At 62.2% G+C, this 24007-nt stretch overlaps 2 protein-coding genes across 7 annotated transcripts; one reads left to right on the top strand and one right to left on the bottom strand.

Moving 5' to 3' along the window:
• Positions 1-1523: 1523 nt before the first annotated feature.
• Positions 1524-10311, top strand: RAB34 (RAB34, member RAS oncogene family). 5 transcript variants are annotated; one of them, XM_037880717.2, is made up of 11 exons: positions 1524-1700; positions 3934-4031; positions 4564-4655; positions 6048-6116; positions 6885-6986; positions 7064-7128; positions 7336-7387; positions 7838-7919; positions 8179-8269; positions 8689-8796; positions 9229-10311. In XM_037880717.2, the coding sequence occupies exons 2-11, from the start codon at positions 3975-3977 to the stop codon at positions 9294-9296; spliced, it is 786 nt and encodes a 261-aa protein (XP_037736645.1). In that variant the 5' UTR covers positions 1524-1700; positions 3934-3974; the 3' UTR covers positions 9297-10311. The 5 variants fall into 5 exon arrangements, with proteins under 5 accessions (XP_037736645.1, XP_037736647.1, XP_037736646.1 ...); XM_037880719.2 differs by having other exon boundaries at positions 1528-1700; positions 6051-6116; XM_037880718.2 differs by lacking the exon at positions 1524-1700 and adding an exon at positions 1940-2134.
• A 287-nt stretch (positions 10312-10598) lies between these two features.
• LOC102941255 (adenine phosphoribosyltransferase) lies at positions 10599-20043 on the bottom strand. 2 transcript variants are annotated; one of them, XM_007057691.3, is made up of 6 exons: positions 19910-20043; positions 13788-13945; positions 12932-13025; positions 12534-12680; positions 12049-12144; positions 10599-10940 (listed from the first exon to the last, which is right to left on the bottom strand). In XM_007057691.3, exons 2-6 carry the CDS (start codon positions 13908-13910, stop codon positions 10783-10785), a joined length of 618 nt encoding a protein of 205 aa, XP_007057753.1. In that variant the 5' UTR covers positions 13911-13945; positions 19910-20043; the 3' UTR covers positions 10599-10782. The 2 variants fall into 2 exon arrangements, with proteins under 2 accessions (XP_007057753.1, XP_037736648.1); XM_037880720.2 differs by lacking the exon at positions 19910-20043 and adding an exon at positions 19795-19855.
• Between the last annotated feature and the right edge of the window lie 3964 nt (positions 20044-24007).

Below are 24007 nucleotides of genomic sequence, written 5' to 3'. Positions count from 1 at the left end.
ATAGAACCTTGGGGGTTCCCCCATTTACCTCCCTTCACTGTGAAAACTGATAGTTTATTCCTACCCTTTGTTTCCCATCTTTTAGACAGTTACTGATCCATGAGAGGACCTGCCCTCTTATCCCATGAGAGCTTACTTCACTTAAGAGCCTTTGGTGAGGAACCTTGTCAAAGGCTTTTGGAAAGTCCAAGTGCACTATATCCACTGGCTCACCCTTCTCCACACTTTTCACACCCTCAAAGAATTTGAATAGATTGGTGAGGCACGATTTCCCATTACAATGATGAGGCACGATAGGCCCGTTATGCGTGAACAAAGGCCACTGCCCAATAGAACACTGATGTTTATCCCTCTTCTACCACTACAGAGCAAACCTCAGGCTGCTGGACTGTTAATGCAGCATTTTTCACCAAAAGCCAAGAATAATCCTCTCACCCATTTCCTGGCAGAATCAATCCCACGCAGGCATTCCCTCAACTCCTGCTACTGCCTGAAAAGCAGGAAGCTGTCCTGCCTTCTTAGCAGGAAAGAGGATCCACGGAGGAGCGGCCCTTTCCTAGGGCCATGGTGGGCTTTACACTCTGAAAGCCATCCGTGCAGGTGCAAATAGCATCCTGTGAGACACAAAGGATAATAGGATGGAAACAAGGAGAGCGGGAGGCATTTTGTTTGCTCCGCGGAGGCTGATGGAGAGAGGCGAGGACATGTCCTGGGTGCAGCGTGATGTTTACAGAGGGGGACGATGCAATCGGAGCTCTTTCTTTGCTCTTTTTTGCCAGGACAGTTTAACTCTGCCAGGGTGAAATTCACCCGTGTGTGGAGAGCCAGCACCAGGGCGACACTGGGCTCAAAGCCACGGTTCCACCGCCAGCCAGGTGTTCGAGAGTGCGCATGACTGGGACCAGATCTGTAAAAGAGTGCAGCGTGGGACACAGATGTCCCAGAGCTCACCAATGCGCCGGGCTCTTCCAGAAAACCCAGACACTCCTTTAGGGGCCTGGCTGGAAAGCGAACTGAGCCCACTAGCCAGATGCCAGGGATGGACAGGGCTTGCGGCTGAGCACAGGCCTGGATGGCTGCTGCCCCTGGAGAGCAGCATTGGCTCTGTGCTTCCCAAGCCACCGGCCCCCCACCAGCCTGGGAGCCTTTCCCATCCCAGGCGGGCTGTGTGGGGCACCACGCTCCTCCCCTTCCAGGGCTGCCTGGGGGGCGGGATAGCTCAGTGGTTTGAGCACTGGCCTGCTAACCCCAGGGTTATGAGTTCAATCCTTGAAGGGGCCATTTGGGGATCTGGGGCAAAAATTGGGGATTGGGCAGGGGGTTGGACTAGATGATCTCCTGAGGGCGCTTCCAACCCTGATATTCTATGATTCCTCGCTGGGCCGGGCCTGGGCTGGCGCCCCCCGACCCAGCCTCCCCCCAGCTCTGGCCTGCCCTGCTCCGTCCCGCCTGTTCTGCAGGTCGCGGAGAGCCGGACCGGGCGGCTCGCCGGCCACGCCGGGCGGAGAACAGACGGGACTGGCGCACCGGGACGCGGGAGGGGAGCGGTGGGGCCGGATGCTCTGCGGGGGGCTCTGCCTGCCCCTGCCCCCGCCCCCGGCTCCGCTGGAGCCTCAGCCTGTGAGTCATTAACCAGGAGCAGCTGTCCTGGGCAGGAGCCCAGCCGCCTCCCAGCCCCGCCGGAGCCCCCCATGCGGAAGGTACGGAGGGGCCGGGGCGCCCCCGCCGCAACACGAGCTAGAGCCAGAAATCTGCAAGTGGGGACCGGGCGGGAGGAGCCAGCCCACGGCATCCCGGGGGGACAGGGAGAGGGGGGCTGCCCAGGCGCGGGGAGAGGGGACATCCCGGGGGGCGGCCGGGCCGCGGGGGGCTGCCCGGGCCCGGTGGGGGGAAGAGGGGGCGGCCCGGGCGCGGCGGGGTATCTGCGTAGGGCCCGGGGGGCATTTTGTCCACGTTGGCCGGGGGTCTCTCCCCGGCCCCTCTCCCATCTCGGAGTGCGGAGCCCGGCCCGGCTCCTGCCGGCGCAGCCCCTGGAATTTCCGGGGATCAGGTTACCGTCCCCTCCCCCGAAATGCAGCTCATCGCCCGAGCCGCCCCCCGAGCTCCCCGCAGCCCGAAGGCGCCGCTGGTGCGGGTGAGTGTGGGCAGGGGCGTCGGGAGGGCTTCCTGGGCCGGGTGTCCCCCCCGCGAGAGCCCCTTGGGGAGCCTTGCCAGATGCATCCCTCCCACTCCCATGGCAGGGCCCCAGGAGTCCCCTAGTTACTGCAGGGTCGCTGAGTCCCTGCAGGCTCCGGCCCCTGAGGCCCCTTCCCCAGCTGGGTGGCCTGCAGGACCCCCTGTGGTAGTCAGTGTAGACTAGACAGGCCCCGCGGGGCTAGGGGTAGCCCAGGCCCTGCCAAGTCGTGCCCACAGCAGTGGGTGCCTAGCTCCGTCTGGCCCTGAGGACGGGGCCGGCCCAGCGGGGTCAGAGGTGGAGCCCCGCACGCCAGCTTGTCTGCAGCCCACTCAGGGAGCCAACGCCGTTCTAGCTTGTGGGGCTTCCCTGGTAAGGCCTTGGGTCAGCTGCACCTCTCCCGAGCGCGCCCGTCAACGCGGATCGGAGACCACAGAAAGCAGCTGCTGTGATTACAACCCTGACTGGCTTCTTGGTGGCCCCAGCCAGCCATTTATCCTGGCCTCTCTCCAGGCAGCGCTGCGCAGCCAGGAGTGAAATAGCAAGTGATTGTCATGCTCCAGAAAGCGGACAAGAAGCGTTGGCTGGAGGGCAAACTCCCAGGATGGAGCTGCCTTGGGTGCTGTCCAACAAGCCTCGTGGTCAGCAACCCGCTGCGCTCGCCCAGGGACCCTGCAGTAGCCGCAGAGCCCAGAGTAGGAGCTGTGTCCGTGGAACCAGGGCAATGGCTTTGAAGTCCTTCTCTGTACCACCTGGCGCTCTAGAAAGCTGCAGCTCAGGCCGAGGCCCAGATGAAATCTCCCCAGGTGCTAGCCAGCTGCTGGGCCAACAGCAAACCCCAGATGTAACACAGAGTGCTAGGAAAGGCCCTTCAATCCCAGAGGCACAGGCAGGAATGCAGTGTCCATGCAGAGGCTCTGGGAGCCACTCCTGGTATGGCCCTTTCTCCCCAGCCTGATGTCTCACCGTGGCTCCTTAGGTCAGCCAGGACCCCCCTGGAAGATTTTCTTCAACAGAGCCTTGGCATAAGCCAGGCTCCCTGCCCTGCCCCAGCCGCTCCCCGCCCTTCAGGCCAAGGTTCTGATAAAGAGACGGCCCCTCTAGGAGCGCAGCTGTCACCTGCCACGGGCTCAGGAACTCCCCCCCCCCTCACCGGTGGACATCCCCATAGCCTGGCACGGATTGGCTGGGACTGGCCAGTGCTGCCCAGTGACCCCCAGACACACCGTGGTGCTCTAGGGTCTCCACACTGAATAGCAAAGAAACCCATAGCTCTCAGGGCGGCGGCCCAGGGCCAGGGCTTCCATTTCTTATAAATGCAGGGTGGCCAGCGTGCTGCCGGAGACCACGTGCGAGCCATGGATCTGGGCCATGCAGCCTGCAGCCGACCTCAGAGATCACGTGTGCATTGCACCAGCGATCCCCAAGTGCCACGCTGCTCTCCATTGCTCCCCCTCTGCAGGAAATAGAAAGGCAGCTGCGATCTGCTCCGCTTTGTGCTGTGCTTCTGGCAGGTTGGCTGCGGTTGGGCGAAGGTCGGGCTGCCCTGAATGTGTTGGCTCTGCCCATGGCGAGCAGAAGGGCCAGAATGCCAGCCCCAGCAGTGCCAGGCTTGGGGGACTTGCTGCCCGCCGCAAAGCAGAGAGTGCAGCCCCCCTTGCCCTCCCCCCCCCCGTTGTGCTGTAACCCTGCAGGACATGCTTCAAATCTGTAGTCAGCAAATGGGGCGGAAACCTCCCTCAAACCTTCTCCCCCACTAGGTTTGGGTGCCTGGGTTCTCCCCAGCCAAGTTGGGCTCCAGATGATGAGCATGCTAGCGCCAGTCCGGAGGGACCGGATCATCGCAGAGCTGCCTCAGGTGAGCATGGCAGTGCTCCAGGCAGGCCCTTGCACTGCGTCCAGGGGAGGGTGATGGATACCCACGGGGGCCCAAGGGAAGAAGAGTATCAGAGCCGGGGAAGGAGCCACGCTCTCTGGGTTCTGCTGCACCCTGCACCCCAGTTGCACCTGTGCAGCACTAGAGCTGGGGGGATTGTTGGGGGTGTGGAGCAGATTCTCCCTGGCTTGGCCTCGGTCTGGCTGCTGTGGTGCTCCCGAGAGCTGCTGGCATTTCCTCTGCCAGCTCCCCACCCCTCCCCCTCAGTGGGGCTGCTCTGTGGGTGGTCCCTGCCGCAGGCCATCCGTCCCCTCAGCAAGCTGAGCTAGGGAGAGTCACAGCGTGCCCTGGTTTCTCTGCTGGCCCCCTGCGCTGGGCGTGTGGCTGGCCGTTCCGGTCGGGCTCCAGGGCATTCCCCCTTGGGCTGTCTTTGGGGGAGGCGTTAGCGGGCACTGCCGACTCCCTGGCTCGCTTCCCGGGAGCTGCCAGCTCACTGTCTGTGCTCCCATTTCAGTGTTTTCACAAAGAGGCTGCCCTCCATTCGCGCGCCAGCTTTCATCCCCAAGTAACCGGTGCCTGCCAGGAGCAGCGAACGGGGACAGTGGGGTAAGCCGTGCTGGGCCGTGGGGCACACAGAACCCTCACCCCGGGGAACTCCCGCCTCCCACGGGAAGGAACAGAGCCCTTTAAGGAGCGAGAGGGAGGCAGAAATGAGCTCCCAGCAGGCAGCAGCATGCTCTGGATCCCGGGGACACTGGTTCCAGGAGCTCATCACGACTGCCCTGAGCCAGCACAGGCCCGAGCCCCGTTTGGTGCCAGTGACAGCCCTGCGTGGGGGGAGTTTTCTGAATGGAATGGAACCGAACCAGGCCGCTTTGGCTTTTCCCAGCAGCTGGGGAGGGCTGAGCAGTGTCTCTTTAAGAGCCCTGCGTGCTGGAGCATGGCTGTGGCTTACTCACATTGCAGGAATGTGCTGGGGAGGGAGGGGAGAGGAGGTGGGGCCTGATTCCCAGAGCAGCGAGGCAGAGGGAGCTCAGTGCATCCTTGCCTCCCTCTGGCTCAGCAGCAGAGGGTAACCCCAGCCCTGGCCCAGCTCAGAGCTGCATGCTGGGAGGGAGCAGGAAGGCCTGTGCCCAAGCACGTGGCAGTGAGCAGCTGGGAGGAGGGGCCCAGAGCAGAGCAGCCGCCTTGCCTGTAATTTGGACTTGCTGCGCGAGGTGGCCCGGGGTATCAGTGAGCAACTGGGGAGATGCCGTGCAATGGCTCCCCAGCACAGTGGTCAGTGCAACCGGCACCCAGTCTGAGCCTGAGGGCTAATTGCCCTGCCAGCTCTCAAGCATTGTGGTGCTGGTCCCAACTCTGTGACCAGGGGCTGCTGCCCCGAGACTCGACCTGGAGTCTCCTAAAGTCCCCTTGCAAAGTGCACACCCTGCCTTGCCATGGGCGAGAGGGTCTGGAGCCTGGAAAGCCTGCCTGCCCTTCATCCAGCATCGTCTGGCCTTCCTGCTGGATGGACAGTCTGTGGGAAGCTGCTGCCAGGCCCGATGCCCAGACCTGGAAAAGCAAAGGGGCTAGGAGCAGCGGGGTGGGGTGAATTGGGGGGAAGGTGAGGTTCAGGTTTCTCAGCAGGCCGCATTTGACAAGCACCTGGAGGAGGCTAATTGCCTGGGCTCGTTAGCTTCCTGAGCAGATGGAGGAGCCTGCCTGGGCATCTGAGGTTACCAGGAGACAGTTGCCCCGGCGATTACTAATTACCCCAATGGAAGCTGGCATGCACTGGGAACCGGCAGGGAGCCCTGGGAGCACCAGCCCAGCATGATGGGGGGGTGCAAGTCACTGGAGACACCAAACGGTCCCATGGGCCCTGGGGGCGGAGGATGCTGGCCTGGCCCCCAGGCAGACTAAGCTGTGGGAGCTGGCGTTGCCTGGTGCAGTGAGCCGGGGCCCGTCCTGGGTGGGGGACGGGAGCTCACAGCTGACGTGCCCGGCACTTCCCAGCAGGTTTAAAATCTCCAAGATCATCGTGGTGGGAGACCTGTCAGTGGGCAAGACCTGCTTAATCAACCGGTAGGTGGGGCAAACTGGGGGTGGGCAGGACTGCGCTGCCAGGGCCCCAGGAAGGGGCCCTCTCTGGGAGGGGGGAAGCATAGTTTATTATTTCAGGGCCAGGCCCCACCGTGCAGGGCACTGCACAGACACATAGGAGATGCGGTCCCTGCTCCCTGGGGCAATGGGGAGTCACCCAGTGGCCAAGACTGTTCCAGATGACTGATCCCCAGGCTGGCCCCCCAGCCCCTGAGTTGGTGCTATGGGTTGGCCCCACTTCCCCTTTGTTCCTGGCGCTGCTTTAGGGTGGGTTTTCGGGGAGGTTTGGCTGGGAACGTGTCGACTTGTCCAAGCTTGGCTGTGTTCCAGAGCAGGGTCCGGGTCTGGCCCCCGGGGCTCTGTGCTTGTCAGATCTGTAGAGCTCGGCCGGTTTACTGCTTGGATGGGAGATGTCTCGCGAATCAGGTGAGTCAGGGAGATGTCAGGTGAGTCAGCTGAGCAGTTTTCCCTCCGTCAGTACAGAACTAATACCCCATCGTGGGCTGCTCGGGGCACTGGCTCCCCGAATCCTCCCTCTGCATTTAGCTAGACACAGACTGTTCCTTCACTTCCTCTCCCAAACTGGTATCTCACTGCAGTACCTGGCTGCTGTGTCCCACCCAAGAGGGGGTTGCATTCAGTGGGGGGTCCCTGGCTCTCTGGCAGGAAGCTCCAGGGGGCCGGCCCTTTGTAGCAGGAGGGGCTGTGTATGCTGAACCCCCAGCTCCACTGACTGGGTCTCCCCCGCAGGTTCTGCAAGGACACATTCGATAAGAACTACAAGGCGACCATCGGGGTGGACTTCGAGATGGAGCGCTTTGAGGTGCTCGGCGTCCCCTTCAGCTTACAGCTGTGAGTACCGGCTCATCCCAGCCCGCTCGGCCCTCCTGCCGCAGCCCCAGCTAACCCGCTGTCCCCCTCTCGCCCAGGTGGGACACGGCTGGCCAGGAGAGGTTCAAGTGCATCGCATCCACCTACTACCGCGGAGCACAAGGTGAGGGGCCAGGGGTGTGCAGGGGCTTGTACCCCGGCCCTGCCATAACAATTTGGCACCTGCAGGCCCAGTGCTAACTGTCGGCCCGACACCAAGCACAGCCTGGTGCTCTCAATACCAAGCGCACGGGGTTTGTGGGGTCCCTCTCAGCCCTGTGTTGGCCCCCCCCGTCCCCCCATCTCTCACCTCCTCTCGCTCTCTCCCCAGCGATAGTGATTGTGTTTGACGTGAACGACGTGGCATCTCTAGCGCACACCAGGTACGGTAACGCCGCCTCGGTGGGCGAAGGGATTCTTCTTGCAGGGAGCGGGGTGGGCTGCCGGGGGAGGGGTGATGGCAGGATGGCAGCCAAGGGGGCCAGGGCGGAGGGGAGGGAGGATGGCAGCCGGCAGAGCCAGAGGGCAGGGTGGGGAGTGGGGTTTGTAACTGACAAATGGGGATTTCTAGAGGTCTGCCTGGGGGAGGCACAGGGGGCTGGGGCCGGCACAGAGGGCCTGGGAATTCAAGGCATGAGGGGACCAGGCTGTAGATCAAGGTGTGGGTGTGGGGGTTGGGTGCAGGCTCTGCGCCATGTGGGGCTTGAAGGTGGGGGGCCGGAGGGCTGTTTGCTGCCATCTCGGGCCGGGCTGAGTGGGCATCTGGCTCTGTGGAAGTCTACAGGCCAGGGCCTCGCCTGCCTCCCCAGCTAATGGCCTCTCTCGCCCTTCAGGCAGTGGCTGGCTGATGCCCTGAAGGAGAATGACCCCTCCAATGTGATCCTCTTCCTGGTGGGCTCGAAGAAGGATCTGAGCGTGAGTGTGGGTCCCAGCCCCTCCTGAGCCCAATAAGTGCTGGCCGGGAAGAGCCTGGGGCCACCCCTCATTGCCCTGGGGGGCTTGACTCGGCAAACTCCCCAGGACAGAGTCCTGGGGTCGACCTAGGCCATGGAGCTGCCTTCCATCCCCGTCTGTCTCAGCCAGCCCCCTGGAGCCATTCCCCCAGCACCCCATGGGCCCCTGCCATGGGGCCGGTCCCAGGGCTCAGGCGGTGACCTCCCGTCTCCTCCCGCAGCCGCCCGCGCAGTACAGCCTCATCGAGAGAGATGCCATCAAGGTGGCCAAGGAGATGCATGCGGAGTACTGGGCTGTCTCCTCGCTCACCGGTGAGTGCCCTGGCCCTGGCTCCCATGGGGCAGGCTGTGATGGGCAGGGGTCAGAGGGGAGAGGTGCCCCCAGCTGCTGCCTCTCGGCCCCTAGAGTGGAGGGCTGGTGCCCCCAAGGCTGAAGCATAGCCCAGGACTCCCACCTGGCAGCACTGTTGAGGGGTCTGATCACCCTTCCCCCCGTCCCCCCAGCTGTGCATTCCTGCCCCCAGGCCCCCCCTCAGCACACTTGTGCCTGTCCCAGCCTCAGACACCGATCGCACTCTGCCCCGCTGTGGGCATCTCCCCGGCGTGGCTCACTGCTGGCTGTGCCCACGCAGCTGCTCACGGCCGGTGTACCCCAGAGTACGGTCCCAGCACTGGCCCACCCTCGGGGCTGGGAGCCAGGGATGGAGGGTCACTGTCTGCTCTCCGGGCAGGGGAGAACGTGAGGGAGTTTTTCTTCCGCGTGGCCTCGCTGACCTTCGAGAGCAGCGTGCTGGCCGAGCTGGAGAAGAGCAGCGCCAGGAAGATCGGGGATGTCGTGCGTGAGTATCCTCCTCACGGCCGCCGGGATCCAAGCCAGCGCCACCCCTCTGCTGTGATCTGACGCCCGGGGGCATCTAGCACTGGGCTGGCTCCGCTGGGTAACCACAGAGCTGGGGAGGGGCAGGGCTCCTCCACCTCGCCCCACAACCCGCCTGGCACTGCCCTAGGGGACCCTCTGGCTCTGGGGGAGAGAGTGGAGCCCTGGCCTCCTGCAGCAAGGGCCAGTGGATCCTCCCCTAGGCCTGAGCAGAGAGCCGCAGCCAGCTTCCCACGGGAGCCCTGAGTGGGCGGCTGGGAACCGCTTGGTGGCACTCCCGACCCTGGCAGGCTTGCAGCTGGCAGCCCATGCAAAGGGCTCTGTGGGCACTGGAGGGGCTGGGGCAGGGGCGCTCACTGTAGTTCCCGGGATCCCACGTGTGCTGCTTTCCTAGGGATTCGCAGCGCTGACGGCGACCTGTACCTGACGGCGCAGAGGAGGAAATCCAAGTGTTGCCGCTGACGGGGGACGCCAGCCCCGCCCCGCTCTTTGCACGGAACTCTCTTCGCTACCAAAGAGCTGCCGGCAGATCCCAGCCGTGGGCCTGCGGGGGCTGGGGCTGGCTCAGTGGCGATACCTCCCCCCGGCTCAGCTCCTGCCCCTACCTCTCACCTTGCTCAACCAGAACTCGTCCTTCCCTCTGTGCCTGGTGCAGGGGCAGCCTGGAGCGGGGCTGGGCAGCTGGGGACCACGGCCTGGCTCCGGCTCCGGCTCCTGGGGCTGGGATGAGGCGTTTGACCGCTCCTTGCCCTGACCCACCCCGGGGGCGATGGAGGTAGCTGAGCATCTCTCTGTTCTGTGCCCTGCAGGGCCCCCTCCCAGCTGGGACAGGAATCCCCCCTCCCTTCCTTGTGGGCTAGGGCAGAGCGTGGTCTCTGCGTGCCCCTGCCCTGGCCCCAGGGCTGGTGCTGGCTGGGCAGGGCATTGCCCTGGTTTTGCCCCTGTGGGGTTAATGCTGCCAGGAGCCTGCGGGGCTGACTCAGGCCAGCCGCAGAGCCAGGCAGCGCCCTGCCCACCCACTGCAACAAGAGCCGGGAAGCAGATGGAGCAGCAGCCTGGGACTTGCCCCACTTCCGCCCCCAGAGACCCTGCTGCCTGCAGGGAAAGGGAAGAGACCGCACAAGCTCCTTAACTATGCAAATCAGTGTGTAATTAGCAAGGGGGGAGATCTCCTGGCGCTGACGCTATGTAATAAACCCTGATTTCTATGCTTTTTTTAAAAAAAAGAAAATACCCAGTGATGGCGGGGGGACCAGTGCTGGCCAGATTTCCTCTGGGAGCGAGGGGCTGAAGTGTTCTGGCAGGGTGGGAGCCGCTCAGGGAGGGCCCGTGAGTCTTGCCCGATCTGAGGGGCATTAGAACAAGGAGGAAGCAGCTCGGGCCTGCAGCCCCCGCCCCCTCTGCACACTGACCGCACCGCCAGAGGGAGGAGCAGCATGCCGGATTTCAGACGGACGCTGGGGGGCACCGCCAGCAGGGAGCTGGGCCATGCCCAGACAAAGATTTCCTTCTGCTCTCCGGGAGTAACAAACTTCAGGGAGGCCACCCAGGGCTCCCCAGCTCGTGCTCCCAGCAGCAGCTGGGTGGGGGGGTTGGCAGAGGTGCGCCAGTGGCCAGGCAGATCAAGGGGGTTACAGTGGGGCAGATTTGATACACAGCAGCAAGGGGTGAGATTCCTCCCCAGAGGCAGGGGTGCAGCTGGTGTCTGAGCACTGTCCCTGCCCACGTGATGCAGCTATGCTGGAGGGTGCAGTAGGGCATCTGTGATTAGTAAGGGTTACGTTAGTTAATTGGATTAGACTGGGGTGGGGGAGGGGAAGCTGCTCTTCTGGGAGCTGTGACCCCTCCCTTCCGGCCTCTGGGAGCAGGGACGACCCACCGGCCATGGAGCAGGTGGCCCCGGGCACCTTGGTGCCAGGCTCGGCTGCAGAGCAGGAGATCCCATTAATTATGCCTGGCCGGGTGTGGCCCCAAAGGCCTGGAAGGACTCCAGCTGGTGCCCGTTGAACTGGGGCATCAGGTGCGGGGGGACGCACTGCGAACACTTGTAATGCTCCTGGATCCACTTGCCACCGTCGCTGTCCTCGATGCAGATGGCAGCGATGCCTGCGCGACATGGAGCAGAGCGGGGGCGTTACGGGGGGGGCCCGGAGAACAAGAGACCACCGATCTCGGCGCTGGCTGAGTGGGGCAGTGCCCTAGGGAGGGGCCATGGCGGGAAGGCTGCATCGCTGCCTGCAGAGCGGTATCCACGCTCCCCGTGCCAGTCGCTGTGGGGGGTGCCACCCTCTGCTGGGCACTGTCAAGGACGGGCAGCAGCTCACACAGGGCAAGAACTAACCAGCGCCGTCAAGGACGCCCGCATCTGCCCTCGCCCCAGGGGACAGCCCAGGCCCAACACTGCATGGGTGACCAGGTGTGTTCTGGGGGAGTTCACCTTGCTCAGGAACCTCTGGCTGGGGACAGGCCTGATCCTGTCTGGCAAATCCTACCGTCTCCTGCCCTGTCAGGCCTGCGGAGCCCGGGGCAACACCAGGCAGCACCCGGCTCCCCGAGGTCACGGTGCTGCCTCGCACTGAGGGGGTAGCGCTCCACCAGCAAAGGGGGGTGTTTCAGGCCAAACTGGGGAGGGGAGAGATTGTGCCCCCCGACACCCTACCAGGACTCCAGCCAGTCATGCCTGTCCATTTCTCATAATTTCGAGCACTTAAATGGAGCTGCTCCTTCCCTTGGAGCAGGAGCATCCTAGGGTCATCCACCTGGAGCACCCCCTGGTGGCCTGCTGTCGTTCTGCTATTGCGTTTCTGCCTCAGTTTCCCCTAGTGGGCTTCAGTAAGTCCAATGAGGCTTCTATATATTGAACAGCACCCTTTCAGGGGTTTGGTTATTTAACCTTCAGGTGGAACAATGTGCAACTAGGCCTCCCTCAGGGCCTCCAGCTGGGGTGGGGGGGAAGGGGGAAAGAGATTTAAAACGTTTCAGTCAAACGTTCTGCAGTTTGGGTCGGAAACTTTTCAAGGAAAGTTTTGGCTCAGGAAAAACCTGAGAATCTTTCAACATTTCCCACGCCCAGCGATCGCCGTGTCCAGGTGGCTCCGTTTCCTGCCCCGCCAGGCTCCAGGCTGGAGCGAGGCCAAAGCTCTGGGCCAGCCACACAGAGGAGATCGCAGCCCTTTGGCCAGCCCCCTGCCCCGTGCCTCATGCTGCCCCCTACCTGCAATCACTCCCCCTTGCTGCTCCACCAGCTGGATGGCAGCGCGCATGGTTCCCCCCGTTTCAATCCACTGATCCACCAGTAAGACACGCAGACCTGGGGTGCAAGGACGCGGTTAGGTGGGCTTCTGCCCACAGTCTGGGGCTGTTACCACCCGCCAGTCCTTCCTGGCACTGCAGCCCGGCAGGCAGGCTAGGGCTGGGGCAGAGCCCTCAGACAGGCAGGCTGTGGCCCAGGGGCACGTTGCTGTAACGGTGCCTGTGGGATGCCAGGGAGGTGCTCTGCTGCTCCCTGGGAGCTCTGCCACGGAGCTGGGCATCTGGAGCAGGTGAGGCGTAGCTGAGGTGCTGGGCCCATGGTTAGGTGAGTTCGAGGGGAGGGGAGGGCCCTTCCCACAGGACAGAAGATGGGTGGCAGCGCCCCGAGGGCAGTGAGCCAGGCACAAGAGCCCAGGGGCTGCTGGCTGTGCCTGCCGCAGCTCTCACCTGGCTGGATGGTGTCCATCCTCATCTCCAGCCGCTTCTGGCGGGCAGTGTAGTCGGTGTAGGGCTGCGTGCAGGTCTCCACACAGAGGTGCCCGGCTTTGCGGATGGCCAGGAAGCCTTTCTGCAGGGTGTTGGCTATGGCAGCGCCTGGCAGGAGGGCAAGCAGAGGAGTGAGCAGGCACCAGTGCCCTGGCGGGGCAGAGCTCAGGGGTTGCAATTTAGCTTGTAACCAGCTAGCACAGGGAAAAGACTGCCCCGAGCGCCCCAGCAAGGGGAGGGCAGGCCAGAGCCCAGGTTAAGCCTTTGTTCACTGGAGGTCAGGTGGTGCCCTCACCCCAGCACACACTCCCATCCCTAGCCCCGAGGGAGGAGACACCCGGGAGCGGACAAGGGCTTACCCAAGATGAAGCCCATGGCGTCGATTCCAGCGACCAGGTCGATGGGGTCTTCGCAGAAGGGCTGGAGCAGGTCTGCAATGCAGTCCTGCAGGCCCTGGGGAGACGGCAGAGCGGCTCAGGGTGCTGCGGGCTGGTGAGTGCTGCCACCCGCCTGCCCAGTCTGGAGCAGAGATGCCTGCGCTCACTGGCTGGTGCTCACTTCATCTCCAGGTGGCCGGGCATGTACCCAGGCCCTCCGAAGGGAGCCCGCTGGCCCCTGCAATGGCACTGGAGGCCTTCAGGCAGGATGTGGTGGAGCGGCAGGGCCAGGAGAGCTAGGCAGCCAGGTGCCTGGCTCCACGTTTCCCCTCCTGCTCCGCTCCGTGGGAGCCAGTCTGCCAGGCAGTTCCCAGGTACTGGCTGTGTCCCCCTGACCTGGCTCAGAGCCAGCAGATGCCCGGCCAGCGACGCCCCTGGGAGCAGGATCAGCAAGGCAGAGCCCTTGGCTTCTTTCTGTGCCCAGGTGGCCGAGGCTGCAGCCCTGTGCTGGCCCAGGCCCCCGGCCCAGCAGAGCCTTTGTGTCCCAGGTCTGCATGCCCAGGGCTCGGGGCCCATCCTCCCCCTCACTAACCCACCAGCCCAGCATCATGGGACACCTGGCAGAGGCTGATGCCACAGCAGGCCCTGCTCACTCGTCTGGCCAGCTGTGCCCATCACCACGGGGTTGGGCCACGGCTAGCTAGGGCGGGTGACCCTCCTGGCAGGTCCCTTTAACCCTTTCCCCCCTGCTACACACGAATGGACACCCCTGGGCCCAGCAACCCTGTAGCTAGACTGCCCGCCACGTGCAGCCCCCTTACTGGGGCGGGGGGCGTACCTGCCGGTGACAATACAGCCTGGAGGGGTCGAGCCAAGGATAACTGGGGCCCTTGACATTCGGGGCTATGAGCGCTAAATACCATCCCGTCTCTCGGCTGGTGGGAACACGCCACAGGTCCATGAGCACAGGGCAGCGCAGGGCACGGCTGGAACCAGCTGCACGGGAAGAAGAGTCAGCCCTAAATGCGCTGGCACGGCTGGCACAGCGCCTCAGGAGGGATGCTCAGTGGGCACCTTACCCACCTCCTGCCCCCCAGCACAGCCGCGCATCACGTGAGCAGAGAGCAGCTCTGCTCCTCCTGGCCCCCTGCCGCAGGAGCCCACCCCGACCCCCTGGGGCAAGGCCTGCGGCTCACAGGCATCCCAGGAACCACAGAGCAGCCTGTGGCCCCCAGGAAAGGAGCCGGGAGGAGCTGAGTCAGGGCCGAGCTGGCTTCTCATGGGAAGCACCTGCTAGGCCCTCACTTCTGGAGCAGAGTCCAGCCGCCCAACTGCTCTATTTACCAGCGGGGCTGCTCTCTCAGCCGCTCGAAACGAGCAAAGACTGGACAACCCGGCGTCCTGGGGCCTGAGTCCTAGGTGCTGTAGGTGGGCTCAGTGCTCCAGTGTCTGAAATAAACAAGCCCATGGTCAGGGGCTACCCTCCAAAAACAACCCAGCACCAACCAGTGCCCGTCAACAACTGTCACAGAGTACCCAGGCGATGCTCTGGAACTGCTCCCTACGAAGCCAGGAAGGACTCTGGGGAAGTCTCCTCTCTGTGAGCAGCCTGTCTGCAGGACACACAGCTCACCCGGCTTCCACCTTCCTGGGTCTGACCTCGGAGCATTCAGCATCCTCTGCCCCTCCGTGCGCTTCCCACAGCCAGTCCACCCACCTGCACCCCAACTTCGCAGTCAGACGTGACTCTCAGCCAGGCAGTAAAACAGAGGTTTATTAAACGACAGGAACATGGTCTAAAACAGAGCTTGTAGGTGCAGAGAACAGGACCCCTCAGCTGGGTCCATTTTGGGGGGCAGAGAGCCAGACAACCACGTCTGCACTTCACTCCATGTCCCCAGCCAGCCCCAAACTGAACCTCCTTCCAGCCCCTCCTCCACTGGGCTTTGTTCCTTTCTGGAGCCAGGTGGGCACCTGATTCCTTTGTTCTCCAACCCTTTAGCTCTCACCTGGCAGGGGGGAAGGGCCCAGGCCATCAGTGGCCAGGAAACAGGGTGTCAGCCATTCTCTGTGTCCAGACCCCTGCACACACCTGCCCTCTAAGGCTCTGCAAGGATCATACACCCTTATCCCATCACCTAGATACTTAAGAACTGCATAGGGAAACTGAGGCACCCCCACAATATTCAGAGGAAACATTAAGAACAGTCCTGCTTCGTCACATCTCTCCCCCCTTCGAGACCGAACTGAGCGGGGTCACTTTAGGTGGTGACCTGGGGAAGTTCAAAGCCACCAACATTCCCATGGATGCCCCAGCATCTCTCCCATTCCTTGCTGGGAGTTACACCAGGCCCTTCCAGTTTCACACCCTCCCTTAGGTCAGGGGTGGTCGATAGCACTTGCAGGCCGCATGTGGGAAGGTTTATGCGGCCCGTGCCCTTTTGCCACCCCAAAACCCCCGGGGGTCAAACTGGGATCGGGTCTTCTCCCAGCGCTCCAGTCTGGAGGCCTGCAATTCAGGCTCTCTTGGTTAAGAGCCCCCATCTTGACCTGGGCCACATACTGTTCACTTACAGAATCAGCACGGAGACATCCCTTTCTCAACAACCTTGTCTCCCCAACAAGCTGGCCAAACACAGCCACTTGGTTATAGGACTGTTTAACTTTCTTAACAGCTTTCACTCCATCTGAGACCTTCTCAAAGCTATCCATGCTGGATCCTTCAACAGGAAAGTCAGTGGATCCATTCACAACAGAAAATTTCTGGTTGTTAAGAACTGAAACTTTCTGGATTAAATCACTTTCACACCCTTCAGTTGCAGTAAACTGTTTGCAAAGACGACCATGAGGATTCCTTTCTCCAGGGGCTTTTCTATGCAACAATTCACCCTTCACAGAAATTCTGCTCTTACCCTCTTCACCTAGGGCTTGCTCTAGAGGAACACTTTCCTGAGCAACAACAGACTCTTTCTGGGTCTCACTTACATCCAGAATCACCTCTGGCCCATCCGGCGGATTCCTACACCATCCCCTTTCCAGCAAACTTACAGACTTCCTAGATTAAAGGTCAGAAGCATTCTCCTTCCCTTTGCCACATACAAGTTCAGGAATCTTTTCCTTCTTGCTACAGGTTTCCACACCCTCAGTAGGTAACGCAATCACATCACCTTCATGCTCTCCTTGTGCCCTGGCTAGGATCTCACCCTGACCAGACAGAGTTGCTACACCCTTTCCCAACAACACACTAGCAACAGGCAAAATACAAGCACCAGAATTGTTTGGTCTCTGGGATTTTACGTAGACCCTAACTGGATGCGACCGAGTTACAGGGCCATTCTCCCGAGCAGACACAAACTTAGGGCCATTCCCGTCCTGGGCTTTAGCTGAATCCAGAACCAGCTCTGAGACACCTGCACGGCCCTCAACCATCACAGGCTGAAAGGCCCCTTCTGTCTGCTCCACAGACAAAGAAAAGCTGGACACACTTTCTCCTTTCCCAGACACACAGCTTGGGATCTCATTCCCCTTGTCCCAGCACACAGGACTGGTCACATACAACTGCTTGGAGATCAGGGTAGCTCCCTCCATAGGCAAGTCAATACCCCCGACAGACACAGGCACGTTTCCTTCACTTTCCCAATTCTCCACCCAGCTAACAGGTAAGGGCCAGGGACACTCATCTGCCACTCTCCTCGCCTTCCCACCCTGCTGACTAGACAAAGCCATCAGCTCACAAGACTGCCTAGGCTCATCCAAACCTTCCTTACCCAGCACCTTGCCACTCCCAACAGATCCCCTGCCCTGCCTGTGTCTCCCCCGCCTCAGCTGGGGTCTCAGCTCCCCCTGTGCTCAGCGCTGCCCTTGCTGTCCCAGTGGGGTAGGCAGCGAGCTCCCTGCTTTCCTCACTGCATCAGAGCCAGTGTGAGCCCCCTCTCCAGTGTGCAAGGGGGGCGGGGAGCATCTCTCTGTCCCACCCAGCCCCAGGGGTCTGGTTACAGGCAGGCAGGTAGCCTGAGCCTAGCAGCTCCTCCCTGCTGCCAGCCAGGTCATCTGCATTTTCACTGACCATTTCCCTCTCCGCTGATTGGTTCCCTGGATTCAAATCCAAATCCTCGGCGTTACAAGGAGCAGGGCCTGGATCTTGCCCCAAAGAGACACAGTCACCCCACAACAGGGTCTCACAGCTGGTATCCTGGAGAACCCCAACGGCCAGCCAGCCCCACCCCTCCTGGGTCTGCACAGAGATCTGGGCCATAGGCAGGGCGAGGGGCTTCATCCCTGGGACCCTCACCCAGCTCACACAGCCCCTCCGCATCTGAGGCTGCACCACCCGGGGCCTGACAACAGTTCTCTCTGTTCCAGGATCTCGCCACCCCATGAATGTCTCCCCATTGACCATCACCTTCTGCTCCCACTGGAGGTCCGAGTGTCCTGGCCCCAGGAAACTCCACACAGACATATAGGTTGGGGTCAGGAGTGGGAGCCCGTCCACCTCCCCACCCATCTGACTGACGGAGTCTATGGCCTTGGGACCCAGCAAGGGAGCTAGACACCAGGGCTTTTCCGCAGGGTCCCCCTGGTTCAAATCGCCAGCCTGCTCAAAGGCAGTGAGGTGGGCATCCACATCCCCCCCTCCTTAACCAGGGGCAGCAATTTAGTCTCGAGTTTCCCTACGGAATTGGCCCCCCGGGGTCTATCCCCACTCACCCCTGGGAGGTCCCCTAGGCCTCTCCGCTCCCCCACCACCAGTTCATGCTGCTGCTGCTTCTGCAGCTCTTTCTCGGGGTCTTGCTGTCTCTCACAGGCCTCTTGCTCTCTCGGACTCAGCTCCAACCCCGTCCGTCTCCGATCCCCGGACGGGGAACCCGATCATGAAGACCCTCGTCTGGTCGGGGACAGGGGTCTTGGGGATGCCTGGCTACCACTCCAGCTGCTCCCAGATCCTGCTATAACCCCATTTGGGGTCAGGAATCTGCTCCTTAGAGTGGTCATCCTCCTCCAGCTGCACGATGAACTGTGCTTCGGTGAACTTTCCAATGTGTAACCGTCTCTTTCTGCACAGGGTTACAATGTCCTTCTTAAGGAGACAGTGACAGACCATCACTCCGCTCTTCCCAAGTTGTTGTGGACTCACAGGCCTGTGTGCTCTCAGCTCCCCATGGTTTCCAGGGAGAACCCCTAGTGTGCCAGCCCTTCTCGAGGTCACCCCCTCTTTGCCAGGGTCGAGCTGCAGACTCCTCCGCCCCTTGGACTGCTCGCTGCAATCCCCAGGGGAACCCTGTTACTGCAAAAGTCCTTCTCTCTCCCATGGCCAAGCCACAGGCTCCTCAACCCCTGAGACTGCTCACCGCAGTCCCCAGGGGGACCCCAGTACTGCACAGTCCTTCTCGCTGGTCACACACTCCCGGGGTTAACCGCCCCCCGAAACTGCTCCTCTCTGAGCCTTCAGCACACCTGGTCCTCGTCAATCCCCCTTCGTTTTACTGCTCCCCAGTCACTTACTGCAGGAAGCGCCATCCACAGGGTGCCATACATCCCACGGCTGCCACCAATTGTCATGGAGTCCCCAGGCGCTGCTCCCTACGAAGCCAAGCAGGACTCTGGGGAAGTCGCCTTTCTGGGAGCAGCCTGTCTGCAGGACACACAGCTCACCCAGCTTCCACCTTCCTGGGTCTGACCTCGGAGCATTCAGCATCCTCTGCCCCTCCATGCGCTTCCCACAGCGAGTCCGCCCAGGCGGGGTCCTGGGGAAGCCAGAGGGTCCTGCACCCCAACTCCGCAGTCAGACGGGACTCGCAGCCAGCCAGTAAAACAGAGGTTTATTAGATGACAGGAACATGGTCTAAAACAGAGCTTGTAGGTGCAGGGAACAGGACTCCTCCGCTGGGTCCCTTTTGGGGGGCAGTGAGCCGGACAACCACGTCTGTACTTCACTCCACGTCCCCAGCCAGCCTCAGACTGGAACTCCCTCCAGCCCCTCCTCCTCTGGGTTTTGTCCCTTTCCCGAGCCAGGAGGTCACCTGATTCCTTTGTTCTCCAACCCTTTAGCTCTCACCTGGCGGGGGGGGGGGGAAGGTCCCAGGCCATCAGTTGCCCAGAAACAGGGTGTCGGCCATTCTCTGTGTCCAGACCCCTGCACACACCTGCCCTCTAGGGCTCTGCAATGATCATACACCTTACCCCACCCCCTAGACACTTAAGAACTGCCTAGGGGAAACTGAGGCACCCCCACACTATTCAGAGGAAACATTAAGAACAGTCCCGCTTCATCACAACAATCCTCCAAAAACAACCCAACACCAACCAGTGCCTGTAAACAACCCTCGAAAAACAACCCAACACCAACCAGTGCTCGTAAACAACCCTCGAAAAACAACCCAACAACAACCAGTGCTCGTAAACAACCCTCGAAAAACAACCCAACAACAACCAGTGCTCGTAAACAACCCTCGAAAAACAACCCAACAACAACCAGTGCTCGTAAACAACCCTCGAAAAACAACCCAACAACAACCAGTGCTCGTAAACAACCCTCGAAAAACAACCCAACAACAACCAGTGCTCGTAAACAACCCTACAAAAACAAATCTGCATGCTACAGCGCACACAAAATTCAGCAAGGCAACTGCTTTCATTGTCAAGTTTCCTAGTGGTTAGTACAAAGCGAGGAGGAGTAAGGCTGGGAGGGGCCTGGCCTCCCAGTAAACCCCCCAGCCCCTTTCATCCATGCAGCGCTGCCGAGTCCCTGGAGACCAGTCGGGATTCTGTTGTGCCCGTTGCTCCATGGGCCCCGGCTGTGCCAGCCCGTAGCTCCTTCAGCCTGAGCCCTGGTGCGTTTCACACACCTTTCTGCCCCATACCCCTCGCTTTCCGTTTGCTGCTGCAGCTCATTCCCACTAACGCGCCCCAAGCAGGAGCCATTTAAATGCCCCCTGAGCAGGGGCCACGCTGGCTCAGTACCTGCAGGAGGGTCTCTGCTGTGGAGCCTTGTCCCAGTGCTTCAGAGCCCGGGAGGGCGGGCAGCAGGCAGGCCTCACCCACGTCCCTGCAGAGCCAAAGTGCAACTGGACACGGATGAAGCTCCCGTCACAAACAACAACAGCTGGGGAAAGCTCGGGCCGGGGCCGAGGGCTGGTGAGCTCAGAGAGAGTTGTTCACCATTCAGTCTCTGGGCAAGCCCCTGAGGACACGGCCTGGGGGGAGGGAGGGGATGCCAAAGGGAGGGAGAGCCAGGGGACACACGAGCCTTTGGAGCCTCAATGGGAGAACGCTGCAGGAGTGGCCCAGGTGCCCAGGGCAAGCCCAGCATCCCCGGGGCCTGAGACCTGTTCACACAGGGCCTGTCCGTCCTGCAGTCAGGCAGAGCGACTGCCGCACATCGCCAGCCCCTAGCGAGTGTCAAAGCGAGCCGAGTGACCACAGCAGGGTGGCTACGTCAGGCAGCCCAGGCAACGCAGGGGCTCACCCCGGGGGTAGCGCCCGGGCTCCCGGGTGGGTGAGACCAGCCCATACGCCCCTGTGCTGCACTGGCTCCCTGCTGCTGTCCCGCAGGCAGATCTGTTCCCGCACAGTGTGTCTGCATGTGGGGCAATCCCAGCTCCTGACTGCGGTGGAGACAGACCCTGCGTCGCCTGGAGTCCAGCAGCTGCAGGGACCACGACTGCAAGACTGCAAAGGCAGCTGGTTTCCTGCTACCCCTGCTCAGGCCTGAGTGGTCTACTCACCGGGCCCTCCGGCAGCTCCACGATGCTGCACAAGGCTGCTCCTCTGCTGGGGCGGCATTTGGCACCGGAGCCCACTGCGAGTCAGGGAGGAGATCTTCCCCCAGTCTGTCCCCAAGCCTCCCGCACCTGCAGGCTGGAGCAGGCCCCAGGGACTCACAGCAGAGGGAGCAGGGAGCCTCCCTAGTGACCCTGCAGGGTGGAGAGCTCCCCAGAGCCCTGATATTGCAGGGGATCCCAGCAAAGCTCCTTATCAGCATCCTGACCACTCCCTCCCCCAGCAATACTGAGCCACGGAGCCCCCTGCCACCACTGCTTGGGCCAAGGCCTGAGAGCCAGGGCAATGAAATAGCCCCTGGGGCTCTCTCATGCCAGGCCCCAGGGTGGAGCCCAGAGCAGGAGCCTTGGAAGCACGGGGTGGAACCAAGCCAAGCCAGCACTGAGGAGGAGTATCTGGGGCCCACGGCCGGCTCCTGGGTGACCTTTTGCCCAGCACAGTCCTGCCCCGGTTGGGGAGCAGCCTCCCCGTGCTGGGCCGCCCAGTTCCACACCCTCCATTGGCACTGCCCTCTGGGCTACGTGCCCACCATCTGACCCCTCCTGGGGCCTTCGCTTTGCCCCAGCGGTGATCCCCGCGCCTGGCCAGGTCTCCTGGCCCTGTGGAAGGGGCAAGGGGCCACACTGCTGCTTTCTTGCTTTGCTGGGCCCACGTTTGCACAAGAAGAACCTTGTCCCAAGTGCTAATTCATTCTCCAGAGACCCCGTCCCTCGTGCACGTCGTCGCCGCTCGCTCGGGGGCCGGGGGCCTGGCAGCATAAGGCACCATCGGCCCAGGCCCTCCCCCGCACCTCTCTCCCCGGGGTGGGGGAAGCAGCAGGTATCAGGCAGGGACTCCCTGGGTCAGCAGAAGGCACGGCCTGTCGCTCACGCCCGCTGGGCACTCTCCCCCCGTGCCCGCTGCAGGGCTGGCTCATCCGCAGGCTGGTGCCTTCACCTGCAGTTTCACTGGAACAAATGTGGAGAGAACCCCATCGCCCTATGGGGGGGGGCTGGGCGTCAGCTGGGGGCACAGAGTCCAGGGTCCCTCTCCCCCTGCCCTGTGGAGCGGGGGGGGCCTGTCTGGTGGGGAGCAGGTGCCTGCACTGGCAGGGCTCTGCCGCCTGAGCGGCAGGGTTTGTGCGACGGTCAGTCCCCCCCACCCCTTTACAGGGACCCCCATCGAGCGGTGACCCGGGCATGGAGCCCCTGGGCAGAGACTAGAGCGGGGTCCCTTATAGCCACACAGGGCTCGCAGGCCCCGTGCCCCCTCTGCAGCCACCAGGGGGAGCAGTGGGTAAGCAGGTGGGGACGGTCTCACGCGACTGGGGATGCCAGTGCTCAGCTGGCACCTGGTGCCCGGAAAGCCCAGCATCCTCTCTGCTGCTGCACTGGGGCTGTGTCCGGGTCGCGGTCCGGGCTGGGGCTCGGGGAGATGGGCAGGGAGCACGCCCAGAGCTGAGCCCAGAGGCAGGTGATATTCAAAACCAGAGAGCGAAGGGGAAATGAGTTATCCACTCAGCTTCCTGGCATCAAACTGGCTGGTTACAGGCTGCACCCAAGTCAGGCCCTGCCCTCTTCCCCCCACCATGGCAGCCGAGACATCTGGCCCCACCCCAGCCTGCATCACAGACATGGCCTTGTGGGCACAGCCCTGCCCCAGCAGCATGGGGTGCTGTCCCAGTGGGGGATTTCCTTGTTTTTTCCTTGTTTTTCCAATGGGTTGCATGCAGGGGGCGGGGGCGGGGGAGGGATTCAGTTTCCCTGGGTGTTACTGGTTTAACGGGGGGGATGGGAGAGGGAGTTTGTTGGTACAAAGAACCAGGGACGGAACATGGGACCCCGGCCACTGGCCTGGAGAATGGAGACCCCAGCGACAGGTGACCTGGCGACCCAGAGGCCCAGCTCAGGAGTCGCAGCCAGTTCTGGCCAGTGGGAGGACAATGGGCTGCGAAGGGAGGACCCTGGTGACCTGACCAGCTGGTTCCAGCCAGTGGGGGCCAGAGCACAGAAGAGAGGAGAGGGGGGGCCAAGCGACCCTGTTCACCTGCGGAGAAGACAATGGACAGAGGCGGGGCTTGGAGCCGGTGCTATCAGATGCCCAGCTGGGAAGCAGGGGGGCTCTGGGCTGGAGGGAGGGAGCAGGCAGAGCCCACCTGGATGCAGGGGAGACTTGGATATGCTGTGCTGGGGGAGGCCAGGCCTAAGGCCCTGAGAGTTTCCTGTGCTGTGTTCAGTGCTCAGTAAACCCTCCTGTTTTACACTGGCTGAGAGTCCCTCCGGTCTAGAGAGCAGGGTTGAATCACCCGCTTAGGGGGGGCGGGGAGTGGAGGCCCTGAGGGTCTAGAGTGAGTGGACTCCCTGAGGGGGCCCATGGTGAGAGACAGGTGTGCTAAGGCTCAGAGAGGTGCGGCTCCAGGAGGTGGAGGGGCTTAACCCCCGAGAGAGAGTGGACCCCCGAGAAGGGCTGTTGCACTGAAGGGGGTTCCCCCCAGGGACCGCACGGAGCCAAGAGTGGGCATGACCTGTGAGTCTGTGACAGGTGGCATGGAGGAAACAACAAACACCTGGCAAAGCAGCTTGGCACCGTCACTGGGCTCCACGTGGGCAGCACACCTGGGACCGGCTCACCTGCTGCCAGGGGAGGGCTGCGGCTGTTTCCGTGCCGCAGGTCGGTGCTCCTCTGGCTGGCAATCAGCCACTTGCTGCCCTGCCGGCGCACAAAGCCAGAGACCTGAGCGGATGTACAAAGTCAGGCCACTCGCTAGCTGGATGGAAGCGACTGCCCCTGTCCCTGCCCAGTGCTCCGGGCCCCGGCCTGGCCCTGCACCCCGAGCAGCAGCTGGGCTGGGGTGACCAGATACCTACACACGCGGGGAACCCTGCTGCTCCAGGGGGGAGTTTGTAATGTGAAAACAGGCTGAACATGGCTGAGAAGGTAAAACCCAGCTGGTACCAGGCTGTGCGTGCCAGGGCTCCATGACCCCGGGGGTGACTGAACAAACGTGTGCTCAGCCGCGTGCGGACATGCCCATCGCTTCACGCTGCCCCACGGACGCGCTCGGCGGCAGAGCGCCCAGCCTGGGCTCCTATCGGACAGCCAGCGGGGCTGGTGCTGGGGCCTGCCAAGTGCCAAGGGGCTCCCACATGGCTCATGAGATGAGTGGTTGGCGATGATAGAGATGGAAGGAAGAGGGAGCTGAGGGCCCAAAAACTCATTGCACTGGTCACCGAACCTGCATTCATACCTATGTCCCCACAGATAAAGGCTAGTGCCCCCCCCACTATCCTCCCCTCTGGG

Source organism: Chelonia mydas, chromosome 17, assembly GCF_015237465.2.
Source record: "Chelonia mydas isolate rCheMyd1 chromosome 17, rCheMyd1.pri.v2, whole genome shotgun sequence".
NCBI classification, from domain to species: domain Eukaryota; kingdom Metazoa; phylum Chordata; order Testudines; family Cheloniidae; genus Chelonia; species Chelonia mydas.
Note: the sequence above shows the minus strand (reverse complement) of the source record. Positions and strands in the feature narration are given on the sequence as shown.